Below are 18,792 nucleotides of genomic sequence, written 5' to 3'. Positions count from 1 at the left end.
TTACCAGGAAATGTTTGATTTTATACTGATTTTATATACCTATAAACCCAGGGTCATGTAAAAATTTCCTGAGAAGAAAAGGACCATGAGTGGAAAAAGTTTAAGAAGCCCAGCTTTAGAAAGTTCCTGCATACTCATCTAACCTGGAAAAGGTAACCTCTGGTGCTTTATGCTTTCCATCATTGTAAAATGGGTGGTAGTGCTAATTTTGTGGCTACTTCACCTCTGCCAAATAGTATCCCCACAGCCTCCTATGGAACTGGCTCAATTTATATTGCAAGACCAGGAACATACCCTCAACATATATCACAGCCTGTCTATATTATGAATTCTTAACATGATTTAACTAAAACCATGTAACACCTCGAAACTCTACCATCCTATGGCAAGACAGGCAAAAAATAAATTAAAGATGGAAGGTGAATAGTGAAAATGAAAGCCACAAGATAGGCAAAGACAAACAGAGAGGCTGAAACACAGTGGCACTTTCAGCTGCTTTAAATTTTCTCCGCGCAACATCCAAAGCTAGATATTTAGAGCTGACGTGTGCTTTTCACCTTAAGAACAGACAAGCATCTTGAGCTCTGAGTATTACCTGGGAAGGATTCCCACTGGAGCATTGCAGCACACCGAGTTGCCTTGGACCATGCTCTGACTTACAAGAAGAACTGCTTGACTATCAAGCAAAAAGTTGGTGCTAGAAATAACATCGGACGAAAGCTGACTGGCACAACCTGGAGATCACAACCAGACATAACGAAGACATCTGCCCTTGCACTTTGCTATTTTACTGCTGAATATGCATACCCAGTGTGGAATGCATCTCACCATGTTAAAACAGTGGATGTGGCTGTTAATGAGACATGCCGCATTATCACAGGATGTCTACACCCCACGCCACTGGAGAAATTATACTGTTTAGCCAGCATTGTACCACCTGACATCTGAAGTAGCATCCAGCAATGAAAGGACCGAAGCAATGACATCTCCGGTCATCCCCTGTTTGGATATCAGCCAACACACAAACACCTTAAATCAAGAAATAGTTTTCTAAGATCTACAGAGATACTCGCAGAAACACCTCAGCAAGTGAGAATTCAAAAGTGGCAGGCTAAAACTCGGAACCTCAATCAATGGCTGACGTCAAACAAGAGACTCCCTCCTGGGCACACAGAAGACTGGGAGACTTGGAAGGCATTGAACAGACTGCGCTCTGGCACCACGAGATGCAGAGCCAACCTTAAGAAACGGGGCTACAAAGTGGAGTCCACGACATGTGAGTGTGGAGAAAAGCAAACCAAAGACCACCTATTACAATGCAGCCTGAGCCCTGCCACATGCACAATGGAGGACCTTCTTATAGCAACACCAGAGGCACTCCAACTGGCTAGTTACTGGTCAAAGGACATTTAGTATAATGCCAAGGTTTTCTAAACTTTGCTTGTGTTTTCAAATACATTGCAACTTGTACCCTCAGTTCACTTCTGACCCGATAAATAAATAGAGCTGCTACAGTAACAACAAGAATAGAATATTGCATTATGTAACAAAGATTTCTGTTCCTGATTTGAAAGTGTTATTTCTTGTTTAGTTTTACAGTACTTACTTTGAAAGAAGTTATTACACTCCAGAAACTTTGTTTGTGTAGCTGCCACAAACTATACTGAATTAGTTGAGACTCTATGAAATATTGATTGCAAAACTATAACAAAATGTGCTGCAGAATGTCCCACAAAAACATTTTTTTTGCAGTTTAATAAACTTTTTCCCATATTTTATGATAAAACCAATTAATAAATTACATTTATAGCTCAGGAACAAAAACTGTGTTACATAGTGTTGTTAAAGTATAGCTTTCCACAATTTTCCAAAGCTTCCAGGCTTCACACACTTTTTTGCAAGATGATTATGCAGCTTCACATTAAAATCCTGTGATCTCAAATTAATAGTAGTATATCACATAAAAACAAGAAGCACAAGTCCATAAAGTCTTCATAAAAAGAGAGACTCTACCTCCACCAGAGCCAAATCCACCAGCTCCACCACCAGCTCCTCCCATAGGGGCACCTCCACCAAAGTGCTGAGGAAACTGAGGCAAGAACTTCTTACGCTTCCTTTCCACTTCTTCCTTATCTGAAGCCAAAAACATGGAAGCGTTATCACAGTTAAATCCTGCCACAGTATTAAAGAACAAGTAATACCTTCAAAACAGTCTTTACCTTCAACAATTGGATAGTATGTAAACTGCTTGGAGTCACTCACATCACCCCCGCGCTTGCGCTTCAGCTGGAGGAACACAGTGACTGGGCGATCAATCTGCGTCTTGTGGTAGGGAGGTGTGCGGAACACAATCGCATACTGTAGGAAGACAAGGCAACGGGATGCCAGAGGACAAGTCACACAACATACAGCCAGATCTCTCCCAGCATACTGGTTCACCTCTCCCAATACAGTATATGCTAAATATTGGGCAGTGCTCTACTTACACTAACAACAACCCATTTTACCTGAGTGGGGAGATATATATTTTAGTCATGTTGTAATATATCAAAATGCTCAGAGTGACAAACATGAAAAACATAGTTTTAAAAAGGAAAGCAATTAAAAAAACATGTTCAAAACCACTGGGGAAATGCAAAACTTGGGAAAGGTTCATGAAAACAAAATAGTTTCAACATGCTGATAGAAAATTCTTTAGTCTGGGTAGGAAGCTCTATGGTAGGGGCACTATTTTTCAGGCATTGTTCCTGCCTCCCAAAATGATGGATCCTAGGAAGTATCCATTCCCTGTCAGTGCTGTTATATGGGAGATGTGCAGAGGGAAAGAATAACTTCTTTAATTATGACAGATTATACAGAGTTACAGCTTTTGAGTGGGATCCATGAAAATAAAGTCAACAGGACACCCACTGCTGCTCACAGAAGAACCATTGGAGTCTCACACCAGCTAAAGCTTCTATATTATCTCAAACCCCATCTACACTCACAGACTAATGTAGCTTCAAAATGACTTCAAACTTCCGCAGCTACAAAATTCATGCCACCAATGTGCACTGCAACATGGATTACAGGGAATAGAGTACATTTAAAAAGTCACAGGAAAGTCCAAGTTAACTCATTAAATGCACTGCAGTAGATACAAGTATATCCCAGATCCAAGCTGAAGAATGCATTGTACTGAATGGAGCTGAGAAGTCCAGATGAACCCACTTCTAGATATTTATCATACAAGAGAACAACTAATACAGTTTCAGCTTTACATCCTGGCCCTAAGCCCCAACTGACTTATTTACAAATACAGTAGAGTCTCACTTATCCAACATAAACGGGCCGGCAGAATGTTGGATAAGCGAATATGTTGGATAATAAGGAGGCATTAAGAAAAAGCCTATTAAACATCAAATTAGGTTATGATTTTACAAATGAAGCACCAAAACATCATGTTAGACAACAAATTTGGCAGAAAAGGTAGTTCAATATGCAGTAATGCTATGTAGTAATTACTGTATTTATGAATTTAGCACCAAAATATCACGATATATTGAAAACATTGACTATAAAAATGCGTTGGATAATCCAGAACGTTGGATAAGTGAGTGTTGGATAAGTGAGACTCTACTGTACCACCAACCAACCTTCCTACCACTATCAACTCATTTCACTCAGGAATAGCAATCAAAATGGACACCTGTATTGTGACCCAAAACGGTATAGATCACCCTTTATTTCCTTCTGATAAAGCAGCATTGCCATCAGCAATAGGCCCAATTAGTTCTGAGTTGCTTTTGCTGGCCATAAGCAAGAGACAGGATAAATGCTTCTATGGAGCATCAGCCATATCAACAAGAACTGACTCAAAGTGACAAGTAGATAGTGATGAGGCGGCACAAAATGAATTTAGTCACAAAGAAAGATGTAGGGCACCTCAACATCAGTACCAAGGCAAACTCAGGAGCCCTAAAAATCAGCAAAGAAGCTCTCCTTTCTCTCCTTTACCTGTGATAAAAATCCCAAGTGCACGGACTCATAATCTTAAAATTAGAACTCCCTAATAACTGGCACAGGGAGCGTGTCTTTTACACAACTGCAGTTATATCTTTGATATCTGCATTAACAGAGAATGTTACAGAGAATTGTTTGATTGTGGCCATATGGGACTGAGCTTTGATTTGAATCCTGGTCGAAAATGTACACTTGCTCTCAGGATCATACAGGTACCTGTTTGTGAACATCAGTAGGGGAGAAATCTCCAAAGGCCTGCCAGCCATTCTCATCATCTTCGTAAAATCGTACTTCAATATCATCTAGAGAAGAAGGAAAAGAAACACACTGTCAGCAACCACATTTAGGTGCCCTTTACAAGAAAGGAAAAGGATGCTGGTTTGTAACCCTTTCTGGTCAGAGAAAGACAAAATATGAAAAAAAAAAAGACTGGAAAGTGAATATCTGACATATTTAAATAGCAATCTCTATCTTCCTACCACATTTTCCCAAATAATTGGTAAGGCTTTGGCTGCTTCTCTGCAGCAACAGCACATGCTCTTTTTTTTTCACTGCTTCTGCTGCACTAAGTAAACCCAGGAACCTTCTGGTGCCATTTTTAAAGAGCAGACTTCCTTTTCTAGAACAAGGATGAATGCTTATATTTGGAAGATCATTCCAAAGCAGGGGAAAGGCATAACAGTGTGGAAAAAAGATGATAAATGGAAAAATCCATTCACCATTTAATCTCTATATCTGGATCACTGATGCATGATTAATATTAACAGAAGATACCAAGCCATTAAAGATTAATTGTGCAAGAATAAATATGCATCACACAAGACCTCAGCTGCTGCTCCAAAAGCATAAGCAAACTAAAGAGGAAAAGACAGGATAAGAAGAACATAAGAAGCCAATGAATAGTGCTTACCTTTCTGAACTTTATCACACAGCAAGTAGACTTCATCCCCACCTCGCACAGAACCAGCTGTCTTGTCCATACGGGAGATTTTTAGATTGGAAGCTCCAGGAGATTCTACAGAGAAAAGCAAAATTTTAACTGAATAAGCTTGTATATAATTGTGTGAATTTGATGAGAGATTTACAGCAAAGGCTCAGTTTTTCAATCAAGGGCAACCCAGTTATAACATGGGGATACTTTTCTAACCCATTTTATATTTATGTTCACCATCCACCTTTCCCCTTATGTATTCTAACTAAAACACACATAGAGAGACACAGACATACAGGATTCAGAGAATGGACTAACTCAATTTGAATTTTTGCCATCTGATGTTGTGAAAAAACAATGCTTCACCCTATGTGTTCTCTATAACAGTGTTACACATCGAGTGGAGATTGTCCACGAGTCATGAATTGCTGGTCCTGGAGAAATAACTGTAGCAATGGAGACATATAATGGACCAGTCCTGGGCATAATGAAGAAAAACTCCCAGGCTCCTACATCAGATAAATTAAGAACTGTTGTGCGACACATGCAAACCTTTCTAGAAAAGATATGCCTGAAACCAAGGATTTATGGCTGCTATTAGTCTCATGGCATCTGGATAAACAGACTTGTTTTTCTTTTTCTAATCAGTAATATCTCTCACACTAAAACAGAAAGATGGGAGGGGTCATTGTGCAGTACAATATCTGCAAGACCCAGGTGACCCAACAAAAATGAGTTAGACGCCTGGATAAAGGGTGACAGACTTTCCTCTAGAATTAGCATCTTCTGGAACAAGTGCTGTTTAGTTGTTATACCAGAGTACAAGACACATGTTTGTATATGGAAGCATGAGAGAGGAATAACATTTCAAGAAAAAATTGTAACAGTAAAGTCCTGTTCTGCAGGTCCTAATTGCAGATTAGGAGATTGTACAAAACATGTCCTCAGGAAAGAATTGATAAATTTACATAATATACATAATTACTTGTAAGGTTTAGGGCTTCATGGCCAAATGCTTTGGGGAAAATTAGGGTAAAAGAGGAAACATAGTAACAGACACCCCTTAGCTCTCCTCTAACAAGATGGAAACTTCAGCTATAAGTAGTTTATGAACAAAAAAAGGTTGACTCACTGCTATCATGAATAGGATCTGAGACAACTGGCTTCAATGCCAGAGTGAAGTTTCCATTGCTGTCACGGAGGTAGGCACTAAAACGCAAGCGAACAATGCTGAGGTCCATTGTCTTCTTCAGCTCTTTTGCTTCTTGCTCAAGCTCATCATGATCAGATTCTGCCAAATTAGACATTCAATTACAAGTCTGATGAAGAAAGAGCTAAGCCATGACACTAGAAACCCAACATCTCACATAACAAGAAAAACTTTCAAATAAGTAGATCTTCACAGATACATTACAGGCAACAGAAGATAGCCTGAGTTCACTTTCCCCATGTATTCCAAATTTCTTTCAGAATAAATCAGGCTAAAATGATTTGGTGGGGGAGAAGAAGAAACGGATATACTGAATACTATATATACTGATAGGAGACACAATGCCATGTTCACATGGAATTAATCTAGACAATATATCAAAGATCCTTTCGGAAAATGTTTGAAATTTATTTCCTGGATAAGTTGCAAACTTCAGCATGCATACAGCTTCAACTTAAAACTTCCATGCTACAGATGTAAGCAAAATATGAGATCTAGGGATCACTATGTTCCCATTGTTGCTTGTTGTGTTATTATCATTCCCTATACTATATGCAATGTTTTATTTTTGTCACCACTGGGGGAAATGGACTTTTGACATTGAGCCCAAAGTTAGAATAGAGGACTCAAAAGAACTGTCCCAGTAAGGTTGGACAGTGATCAAGTATTTCATTTAGGTATGCAATTTCCACTTCCCTCACGTTTTAAACTGTGCCAACTGCTAGCAGGCAAGTCTGACAGAAACCATCCAATCTGATCTTACGAATTAAAGAAAAATACAGAGATAGCACTCCTCAAAATTAACCAACCCTGGTCACTGGAGCTAGATTGTGGAAAGCCACGTTTTTCCACATTAATTATTGCCCATAGGTGTCAACCCTGTCCCTATTTTCCCCTTTCCCCAATTTCTCTACTAAACTTCCAATTCTTTCACCCACAGTTTTTCTCAGTTTCAAGACCATCTAGAAATAGGGCCCTTCTAGTTAAATAAATCCTTCTAGTTCAGATAGAATAGGGGTGAATCTGGCGACTCTGCTGGGAGAAAGACATCCAACACATGACTACAGGTTTCATGGAAACCAATGAGTCTGTAAATCCTGATTTATGGATTCATTGTATTGCATTTAGCAAACTTCTGATTTTCATTCCTTATGTGTAAACTAGGAATATCACAGGAGGAAACTCAACCAAACAATATATTCGTAGTCAGTGTGAAATGGAATTGAATTAATGTGTCAAAACTGTAATTTCACTCTTCACAATATTATAAATGGTTTGATGGCTAGATGACCAAGAGACAATAACAGCTGAATTCCAGTGAAGGCTTGTGACACCTTGTGGTCTCGTTCTGATTGTAAGAGAATAAGAAGATAACAGCAGCTGGAAAATACATAGGGAGTAAATATTCATTCTGTTAATTGTATGGGGAAGAGAGGAGCAGATAACATACACACATTAATCAACATCATCCCTGGAATCCTGACATCCTATTTCTCCTAAACGTCTAAAAAAAATTATTTCCCCCACATCCATTTTGATCCTAGTTAGAAATCACCTGTCAGAGACTGGCTCCTATTTCGCATCTTCTGCTTCTGTAGCTTGTTCTTGATGATCTCCATCATGTTTTTCTTGGTTACATGGAGCACACCCAGATTATTAAATCTGAAAAGTCAACAAGCTTACTTTAATGCCACAAAATGTCAGATAACACCCTGTCCTACAATAGGCATAATGTCCATGATTCATCACTACCTCAGTTGAAAATGTTCTTAAGCAATTAATAAAAGATAAAGCACAAAACCTGCAAGAATTCCTTTGTACTGCATCATACTATTAAACAGTATGAAGAAAATGCCAGAAAATATGGATACCTTTAAAAAAGGGGCCTCCAACCCCTTAAATAAAGGACACTAAATACAACAAGTAGAGGCTGAGGAAGAACCAGCAGGTTGCACGGCTATGCAGGTAGTATGGCCAAAAGGTCCAAGAGGGACAAGTGCAATGAAACATCTGATAATCTGTGGTTTCTGTTCTATGATCATAGGATTATAAACCTGCTTTTAATAGTAACTAAATTCCAAGAGCCAATTGGATGGTTTGCTAAGTCTAGGTTTCGCATACGCAAACATAAAACTCATCAAAAAAAGAAATATTTTATATGTTTTGCTGAAGGCTTTAATGGCTGGAATAACTCAGTTGCTGTGAGTTTATTGGATTTATTTGCCACACATCTTTTCCCCAGGCCTATGACTAAAGGCATATGACAAAGTTAGAATAGTTGTAATAACATTCTACACCATGAAAAAATACAAAGTGAAAAAGGGATTTAACTATAAATAGTATTAAAAGAAATTTTAAAACATACCCACTAAAAAAAACTAAGCTCAGACTCTACAGTACATAATAAAAAAAACCCTTTCCTAAAGGGCAGGGAATTCCCAAAGGCCTATTGAAATCAAAAGAAGATGCCACTATACCCGCTGTTTCAGAGTCTAAGAATGGTCACCAAGAAGGCCTTCTCTTGTGTTTCTACCAGATAATGTTGTGGGGATAGTGGGATAAAGAGAAGGGCCACACTGAAGAATGTAACACAAAGCCAGCCTCATATTAGGCCTGAGCAATATAAGGCTTCACAGGTCACAAGCAGTACTTACAGAAACAGACCAAAAGCCAAGTGAAACTATTGTACGAGGGCTGTATGATTCCTAGAATTAGATCTGGTCAATAGTTTTACATCAACTCTTTGAATCAGCTAGTGCTCTTCAAAGACAGTTTGAGGAACAGCATGCACTGTGTCTAGATCACTGCTTCTTAAAACTGTGGGTCCCAACCTCTTAGCTCAATGCTGGAGTCCCAATTTTTTTTTTTCTAAACATCACTCAGTGACTGTCTTAAACATTTACACAAATCTGTTGTGCAGTGTTTACCGTGGACTCTACAGCTTCAGCTATACTTCATAAAAAGGAAAATCAGTCTGTTTAGAAAGCCTTGCAAATGCTGATTTGTTATTAGCAAATATTTGATTTTAGACCTATTTTACATACGCGTATACCCAGGATCACATACAAATTTCCTGAGCCAAAAGGGGCCCCGAATGGAAAAATTTAAAAAGATCTGGTCTAGATAATTAAGATTGATTTACTGCATTTTCTATAGGTTTCTTTTGTGCTTTATAGCATGAGTTACTTTTCATTAATACTTTGTTGGTAAATTTGTTTGGAGTGTTTTTCCCCCTATACAGATAATGTATATCTGAGAACAGGAAAAGTATAGTCTGCTGTTTAAGGAGGGCACCTCATAAACTGTCAACCATTATGGTAAGCAAGTAAACCTATTCTACAAAAAGTTAACAGTTGCGCCAAGTGCTGGCAGACCATTTGGTTCAGTCTAACTCAACAGAAAACTATACACTACTAGGAAATAATTATTTTCAACATGGCACATTCCCCACTAGCTCATACATACTGCGCAGTCATGTCCTTCGGGCCCACTGTCACAATGCAGTTGCCATCTTCATTGCATTGCTTTCCCACCAGACTATGGGCATGCACCTGTGGAGGGTCAGTGTGAGTCACCAGGTCCACTTCTATCCTAGCCAGTCCAACATAATTAGAAATCTGCAAAACAAATAGGATAAAATAAGGTCCAGAAGAATAATGTCCCACCCTGCTGAGAGAAAAGGCCATCTTTCTGTAAAATGTGTATTGTCTTAGATCCTTTGTACTCTTTCTTCAGAAAAACCTAGTTTTAAATTGTTAGTGACATGGTAATTATAACTTTTTATGCCTTCTTCTGTAAACATGTTGTGGCTGGTTTTATTTGTAAGCCATCTTAACTCTTATAAGTGTTTTTATGAATGTCTGATGTAATTAAATAACTGTTTAATTGATTCACAATGTATTGTACAATTTTATATATGTGTTTCATTGTAAGCCGCCCTGAGTCCCCTATTGGGTGAGAAGGGCAGGATATAAATATTGTAATAAATAAATAAATAAATAAACTCCCAATTAAGTGAAAATGTGTGATAGAAATAAAGGGTTCCATGACTCCCCACTGATACCAAAAACCATGAATGATAAAATCGCTATTAATGAAATGGTGGAAGGCAGCAGCAGAGGCAGAACAAATTCCTAGATAGCAGGCACACTGCAAAGCAACCTTCTCCCACTGCTGGTAATATGTAAATACCATATAAACAGTTTTTAAAATTCCTGAGAATAGTGCAACCAGGCTGACAAGGAATCCCAGGGCAGGAGCAGAAACAACTGCAAGGCCTGGGGACAGGGAGCATATTCTTAGGTCTTGTTTTGCACGAAGCCAATGTGTTCACTGGAAGGACTTATGCACATGGAAGTGTAAATGTAACTAGATTCTGGCATGTTAATCAGAGTTGGATGGGTCTTGTGCTCCACTGAGCCAGGGGATCAGCAAGAATTCTTTCCTCACAGGGTGCTCCCCCCACTCCTTATTACTTTGCTTATTACTGTTGTTTCAAGGACTTGTGCACATGGAAGACAATAACTGCATGATAGCAAAGGAGACAGGAATGGGAGATCACCAAGAATGCTTGCCTCACAGGGTCCCCCCCCCCCCCCCCGGGCTGTCATCCATTGCCCAAAGTTACTTCAAGTCACTGATACCTTATAAGACAACAGTACTGGGGAATTTTTACCAACCAGCCCCCTTTGACCATCAACTTAGTACTGAAACCAGGCTTGGCTTTGATTGGGGCCTCTGACTTCTCTGCCGATGCAGCTTCAGGAAGGAGAGCAGCAGCAGGAATGCACTGCCCCTTGTTAAGTGCTTCCTTGAACTTTATGCCATTAATAAAATACCAGATACCTGTCTACAAATCTTAAAGCCTATACTGTGTAGAGAGTAGATTTTCAGATAGCGGTACCACAGAACAAATGCTCACCTTGACAGTGGGATAAGTCTTGTGTCCCTTTTCACTAGAAGCTCCAGGCAGCCCACCATGTGACGGCCCTTCGCAGCCATACCGGAATCGGAAACCTCGCTGTCAAGAATTACAATAAAAATAAAGACATCCCATCAGATGACTAAGCTGTCAGAAATGCTTAGCGGTAACAAAAGACAGACGAGACATTAAACTCACCTGCTTTGGCTGTTCAATGATAGTGAGGAATGGGCCTTCAGCTGAGGATTGGGGGAAAAAAGAATATATCCTGAATGAGCCAATACTGTATATGGGCACAGCCCCATGCGATGCAGTCAAAAGACGCTGTGCTACTATCATCCAAAACACACATGGAATTGAAAACACCCTTCTTCCCGCCACTTTGAAAGATTCTGATATCATCTGTACTGTCCTCAGGCATAGAATTCCACTTAGTGCTCCTTACCTGTCTCCATATGCAACTCCTTCTGCTCAATCAAATGGGAGCCAAACTGGAAATCATCATAGTCCAAACCATCCAAGCACTGCATATAGGATATAATCAAGAGAACAACAAGACCTTACTTTGGAAATATATAAACTCTAGAATAAAAGTTTGGTTTGGATACTTTTAAAGCTAGAAAGAAACATCTACTAGTAGGTACTACTGGTAAAGAATATTCTCACATGAAGCAATGAGGGGGGAGTTAATGCCTGCTATTTTCTTGTGTTAATGAGGAGCTGCTCTGTATAAATTACACCACGCCATCATATCAGTTGTATACCACCTTATGATTGCTTCATCTTAAAAAATTAGGATACATAGTTTGTGATACGCTTAGTATTACCTGGCCATAGTATTTCACGATAGTTCAGGTACCTACCTACTAGAATACTGTGCTACAAACACAAATCCCTGGATCTCACAGAACAAAACCATGATATTATGTTTTGTATGAAATTACTATTACCTACTTAAAGTAAGGAAAGTGCATCCCAATTTGTCCCATATTATTCCCAATTCCCTTTTGGGGGGTGAGTAACTTCCCCTAATTTGGTGAAGAGAGTGTCATTTTAGGTCCAGGAGGTCTTTTTTAACATTAACTTTTGCATCTTTCCCTGTTGGGGGTAAAAAATGCATTTGTTGGATAAAATGGCCCAGAATAGACGGGGGTGGGGGAGAAAAACACTGTGTGGTGTGCCCCTCCAAAGTCTGATGAAAGATGAAACAGTACCCCAACACTTCAATGCTGAAAATGTAAGTTAAGTGCTCGTCATACATCAATTGTGTTTGATAAATAAGAATAGGAAAGTGGTGTCTTTCTGCTCAGACCTTTGCCCTCCCCATGTGAAACTCAACTGATCTCAAAGTGAATGGAGAAGGAACAGCAGACCCCTTTTCTGGTACTTTTACCTAACTGATCCAATGCCTCACTACAGTGCCTAAGATGACTTGCCCTCCAAGCAGTGGGCCTGAGATGGCCCCAATACACCTCCCAGCTGGGTTGGGATAAGCCAAGAGCAGGGCAGGCCCAACAGGCCGCCATCCTTGAGACTCAGGGAAAGACCTACCAACTATATGTCACATTCAAGGCCCATGGGTCGAATCGACCCATCATGTCTTTTACATGGCCCTCCAAATGCTGGACTATAACTCCAGCATCTGGAGACCATGGCTACAGCTGATGGTAGTTTGATACAGAAACAACTGGAAGGCTGTAATTGGTTCTGTTTAGTAAGGATAGTGAGCCTTGAATTTAGATCCAAGGCTTGTGGATAGGATGCCTGACTCTAAAATGTCATTTAATCTTTCTCAGACCTCAGAACCACAAATGCTCGTGTGTTGCAATTCCCATTATTCCCAGTCTGCATGTAACAAAAAAAATTAATGTTCTGTTCCTGGTTTGAAAGTGTAATTCATATTTAATTGTGCAGTACTTATTTCGAAAGTAGTTGTTATACTCGAGAAACTTTATTTTTGTGGCTGCCACAAACTATGTTGAATTGGTCGAGATTCGATGGAATATTCTTTGAAAAACTATAGCAAAATATGCTATAGCAGGATGCCCCACAAAAACAAAGATTTTAGCAGTTTCATAAACCTTTCCTGTTTTTATGATAGCACCAATTAGGAAATTACATTTATAACTTAGGGACAACAATCGTGTTGCATAGTGTAATCAAGAGTGATGGGAGTTGTCAGTCAATAATATTGGGGGACTAAGGGCCTTTCCACATAGCCCTATATCCCAGAATATCAAGGCAGAAAAATCCACAATATCTACTGTGAACTGTGTTACCTGAGCCCACACTGCCATATATTCCAGTTTAAAACAGATATTGCAGCATTTTTTATTCAGCTGTGTGGAAGAGGCTTCAAACTGGGTAAGAACTAAGGACCCTTCCATACAGCCATATAACTCAGAATATCAAGGCTGGAAATCCCACAATATCTTAACTGGGCTATCTGAGTCCACACCATCATATATTCCAGTTCAAAGCAGATATTGTGTGGAAGAGCCCTTTGAGCCCTTCCATACAGCCATATAACCCAAAATATCAAGGCAGATAATCCACAATATCTGCTTTGAACTGGGCTATATGAGGCCCCTTCCGCACAGTTGAATAAAATCCCACATTATCTGCTTTGAATCGGGATATATGGCAGTGCGGATTCAGGGCCCTTCCAGAGAGGCTCTATATCCCAGGATCTGATCCCAGATTTTTTGCTTTAAAATGGATTATATGAATCTGCACTGTCTGATAATCTGGGATAAACAGAAAACCAGATCCTGGGATATAGGGTCTATCTGGAAGGGCCTTCAGATATTCCAGTTCAAAGAAGACATTGTAGGTTATTTTGCCTTGATATACTGGGTTATGGCTGGGTGGAAGGACTCTAAGGCCCCTTCCACACAGCTGAATAAAATCCCACATTATCTGTTTTGAGCTGGGTTATATGGCAGTGTGAACTCGGATATTCCAGTTCAAAGCAGATATTGTGGATCATTCTGCCTTGATATCCTGGGTTATATGGTTGTGTGGAAGGGCCCTGAGTCCACACTGTCATATAACCCAGTTCAAAACAGATAGTGTGTGATTTTATACAGCTGTGTGGAAGGGGGCTAAGGAGCAGCCAACACTACCCTGTTTCCCCGAAAATAAGACAGTGTCTTATATTAATTTTTGCTCCCAAAAATGCGCTAGGTCTTATTTTCAGGGGATGTCTTATTTTTCCACAAAGAAGAATTCACATTTATGGTTGAATTTTTTAAAAATGAAAATGTATTATCTACTGTACAGTAGTTATCATCACAAACCAGCATAGCCAAACTGTGAATCCTTTCAAGAATTTCTATATTATATTTTATTGCTATACTGTTTTTAAATTAAAAGGTAAAGGTTTCCCAAGATGTTAATAACTATTTTAAATTTCTGTTTGTGTGTAAATTTATGTTGTTGTTGGGCTTGTCCCTGTGTAAGCTGCCCTGAGTCCCTTCTGGGAGATGGAGGTGGGATACAAGAATAAAGTTATTATTATTATTATTTCTTGTTACTACCTTTATTTCCATGTACAACAATCTATGGTATGTACATTTACCGATCCTGCATGCTTCCAAACAAAAACTTTTCTAGGTCTTACTTTCAGGGGAGGCCTTATATTTAGCAATTCAGCAAAATCTCTACTAGGTCTTATTTTCTGGGGATGTCTTATTTTCAGGGAAACAGGGTATGTAGAGCAGTCATGGGCAAATTTCGGCTCTCCAGGTTTTTTGGGCCCCTTCCACACAGCTGAATAAAATCACACATTATCTACTTTGAACTGGGTTATTTGGCAGTGTGGACTCAAGCCCCTTCCACACCGTTAAATAAAATCCCACATGTGCTTTGAACTGTGTCATATGGCAGTGTGGACTCAGATAACCCAGCTCAAAGCAGATATTGTAGGATTTTCTGCCTTGATATTCTGGGTTATATGGCTGCGTGAAAGGCCCAGAATTTCAACTCCCACAATTCCTAACAGCCAAGGCTGCAAGGAACTGTGGAAGTCCAAAACACCTGGAGGGAGGGCCGAAGTTGGCCCATGCCTGATGTAGAGCTATTACTGTATAGCCGGACCCCTGTATTCACAGATTTTCTATCCATGGACTCAACAACAAAGGTCACCATAAGAGCGATGTGGCCCTGCATGAAAATGGGAATGATATCCTTGGCCTCCCATGGCTCCTTCTTCTTGGTCAGTTAGGGCCCTTCCACACAGCCGTATAACCCAAAATATCAAGGCAGAAAATCCCACAATATCTGCTTTGAGCTGGCCTATCTGAGTCCACACTGCCATATACAGTAGTCTCACTTATCCAACATAAATGGGCCGGCACAACGTTGGATAAGTGAATATGTTGGATAATAAGGAGGGATTAAGGAAAAGCCTATTAAACATCAAATTAGGTTATGCTTTTACAAATTAAGCACCAAAACATCATGTTATACCACAAATTTGACAGAAAATGTAGTTCAATACACAGTAATGCTATGTAGAAATTACTGTATTTACGAACTTGGCACCAAAATATCACGATGTATTGAAAACATTGACTACAAAAAAGCGTTGGATAATCCAGAACGTTGGATAAGCGAGTGTTGGATAAGTAAGACTCTACTGTATTCCAGTTCAAAGCAGATACTGTGGGATTTCCTGCCTGGATATTCTGGATTATATGGCTGTGCGGAAGAGCCCTAATGCACTGTGTGCAAGCAAGTTTGGACTGTTTTGGAATTAAGTTTCTTTCTCCCGAAGTATGTACCTAGCCCATGTTTTGGAGCCCTTTCGGGGACACGCGGGAGCAGCGCGAGCCAGGGGCACATCCGGGCCTCCCAAGCACGCAACCCGGGGGACACTTGAGGCCTTTCCACACAGCCACAGAACCCAGAATATCAAGGCAGAAAAACCCACATTATTTGCTTTGAACGGGAAGATACGGCAGTGTGGACTCAAATAACCCAGTTCAAAGCAGATAATGTGGGGTTTTCTGCCTTGATATTCTGGGTTATATGGTTGTGTGGAAGGGCCCTTGGTTTGCCCCCCATCCTCGCGAAGCCCCGCCCCCTTCAGGCTCCTCAGGTCCTTCAGACTCACCCCGCGGTATCCTTCGCAGTCCATGGCGCAGAAGGGCAGGAGAAGGAACCTGCCCGCCACCTTGCCTTGCCTTGGCTTTGGAAGGAGCCGCGGGCGGAAACGGGGCGGGCCAGGAAGCGCCTCTGGAAAGTCCCTAGAAGCCCAGCGAGTCAAGGGGAGGAGAAAGGGAAGGAAAGACGGGCACTCCTCCCTTCTTCCCTCACAACTCGTGCGTCTCTCCAGTGAGGGAGGGCGGCTAGGCCCCGAGCCACATCAACTTGCTGGGAACTCCCTGCTTAGCCCCCTCGCGACCGACGCTAAGCCACGCCCCCTTCTCTCCCTCGCGCGGGGCTTCCTCGCAATCAGCTGACTGCCCCGGATGGAGGAAGCGGGGCCTCCTCTCTGACAGGAGAGGGGAGGCGGGTGCAGGTTTCCAGGGCAACGGGAGGCGCGCGCCCTCCTCTCCCCCCTCCCTCCTCCTCAGCCTGGTCCAAAAAGCAGGGAAGTCAATCTAGGAAGGAGCACAGCGCGTTTCCCTCTTGGAGCTGACCTCTAAGGCAGGAGGTCACTGGGCAAAAAGAAAGGAATACATGCACCCATGCATGCCCCTTGCCAGAAAACAAATCAGGAGGGGGTTGAAACCGTTTCCCCCCGCTCAAGTAATTTTTCAGACCAGTGTCTCCTGCTCTCAACAAGGTCCTGACGTTTCCATTATTACGCAAAGGTTTCCTCCAGGCATTAAGCAGCCAGACCCTGAAGCTGAAAAGCTATTCAATGCTAATCAAGGTGTGTTGTCAAAGGCTACCAATACAATCTGACTACCAATATTTAAAAAAGACTCTAAAATCAGGACAATAAATAAATAACAACACTCTGAAAACAGGGGAATTCCAGACATGAAACAATCAGGATAAACACAGATGTCTATTCTAAACAATGTAATGAGCTATATAAAACACAATAATGGTTCAAAACATAAGTAGTACACAATATGTATATTAGAGCATCATACACATATTACATTCACAGAATCAATGCTCAGTCCTATAATATATAACCCGTATTGATCCCAAACCTGTGGAGTCCTGAGGAATCCTTCCAGAACTGCAGAGACTCTGAATTGGTTTGCCTTTAAGCCAATCTAATCCTTTTAGGACTGCAGAGACTTATATCATTTTGTCTGATTTATAATACTGAGTTAGATACTTTTGGGTTATATACCATAGGACTGAGCATTGATTCTGTGAATATAATATGTGTATGATGCTCTAATATACATATTGTGTACTACTTATGTTTTGAACCATTATTGTGTTTTATATAGCTCATTACATGAAACAATCAGGGCCAGCTAACACCTTCCAAAAAAGGATTCCCCCAGGCAAGAAGCAGCCAGGACTTGAACTGCAAGACCATTCAGTGCTAATCAAGGTGATTAATTACAACATTCACATTTGCCTACAACAGAGAAGAGTTCTTCCTCCCATCCTGGACCTTATATAAACCTCCCTTGCTTAGTTTCCAGTATACCTCACAACCTTTGAGGATGCCTGCCATAGATGTGGGCGGAACATCAGAAGAGAATGCTTCTGGAACATGATCATACAGCTCGGAAAACTCACAGCAACCCCCTAATCAAGGTGGCCAATCGGAACATTCATACTTGCCTCAAACAAACAAGAGTTCTTTCTCCCACCCTAGACATTTCACAAATATATAAACCCCACTTACCTAGTTTCCAACAGACCTCACAACCTCTGAAGATGCCTGCCATAGATGCGGGTGTAACGAATGCTTCTGGAACATGGCCATACAGCCCAGAGAACTCACAGCCACCCAGTGATTCTGGCCAGAAAAGCCCTCAACAACACATATGCAAAGGTTCTTCACAGGTAATAGGTCCTGAATCCCTGCTCCATCTTTGAGTCAGTTCTTGTCGGCCACAAAAGACAATTGTTTCCACAATTGGCAGAAGTTTATTTCTATTTTCTTCTGCTTTCTTCTTATTTCCTTTATCATGATGACGGGTTACATCAAAAACATTATTACACAGCTGCAATGAGAGTGACTGGTCTAGCAAAACCTTCTTATAGTGCCAAGGCAACAGGGATGTCTACTCAAGAAAGGCAGGACAACAAGCCTCCTGACTGCTGCTTCTCCTCCCTCCCCCTGAGCGGAGCTGTTCCATGTGATGCCTGAAAGCGGGGGTGCCTTGGTGTCTTTGTTTGTAGGTCTGTTCCTGGGGTTATTTGGGGTGCTGATTCAGAAAATTGCATTGGATAGACTACATCAGCTCTAGATTATTAAATATGGTTTTCTGTGGGCGAGCAGATGGCGACTAGTGGATGGAATATGTTCAATATCATAATGTGATCTCTCTAATGCAATTTTTCTCAATCAGCACCCCAAATAACCAAACCAAACCTATTTCATAACCCTTTTGGTACTAATGTTGGAGAGTGGTCCCTAGTCAAAGTGGTCCCTGGTCAAAAAAAGGTTGGGAACCACTGCTCTAAAGCATGTACAGGTAGTCCCCAAGTTATAAATGTCTGACATACAAATGACTCACAATTAAGAGCAGGGGTGAGACAACAGGAAGTGAGAGAAATCTACCCCAAAGAAAGGGAATTAAC

The 18,792-nt window shown here is 40.8% G+C and overlaps 1 protein-coding gene across 2 annotated transcripts in view; it reads right to left on the bottom strand.

Annotated features, from left to right (window-relative positions):
* The window catches only part of nfkb2 (nuclear factor kappa B subunit 2), a 31,883-nt gene extending 15,361 nt beyond the window's left edge, over window positions 1–16,522 (bottom strand). Inside the window, exons 1-11 of one of the 2 annotated variants that reach the window (XM_008114223.3) lie at window positions 16,181–16,521; window positions 11,510–11,588; window positions 11,263–11,303; window positions 11,065–11,163; window positions 9,609–9,760; window positions 7,699–7,805; window positions 6,066–6,224; window positions 4,913–5,017; window positions 4,219–4,304; window positions 2,220–2,358; window positions 2,014–2,133 (exon numbers count right to left, since the gene is read on the bottom strand). In XM_008114223.3, coding sequence (XP_008112430.2) covers window positions 2,014–2,133; window positions 2,220–2,358; window positions 4,219–4,304; window positions 4,913–5,017; window positions 6,066–6,224; window positions 7,699–7,805; window positions 9,609–9,760; window positions 11,065–11,163; window positions 11,263–11,303; window positions 11,510–11,588; window positions 16,181–16,204 — 1,111 coding nt within the window. In that variant the 5' untranslated portion in view covers window positions 16,205–16,521. Of the gene's footprint in view, window positions 1–2,013; window positions 2,134–2,219; window positions 2,359–4,218; window positions 4,305–4,912; window positions 5,018–6,065; window positions 6,225–7,698; window positions 7,806–9,608; window positions 9,761–11,064; window positions 11,164–11,262; window positions 11,304–11,509; window positions 11,589–16,180 lie in introns of both variants that reach the window. The other variant, XM_062975896.1, reaches the window with a different exon arrangement.
* Between the last annotated feature and the right edge of the window lie 2,270 nt (window positions 16,523–18,792).

Source organism: Anolis carolinensis, chromosome 3 (assembly GCF_035594765.1).
Source record: "Anolis carolinensis isolate JA03-04 chromosome 3, rAnoCar3.1.pri, whole genome shotgun sequence".
NCBI lineage: Eukaryota > Metazoa > Chordata > Lepidosauria > Squamata > Dactyloidae > Anolis > Anolis carolinensis.
Note: the sequence above shows the minus strand (reverse complement) of the source record. Positions and strands in the feature narration are given on the sequence as shown.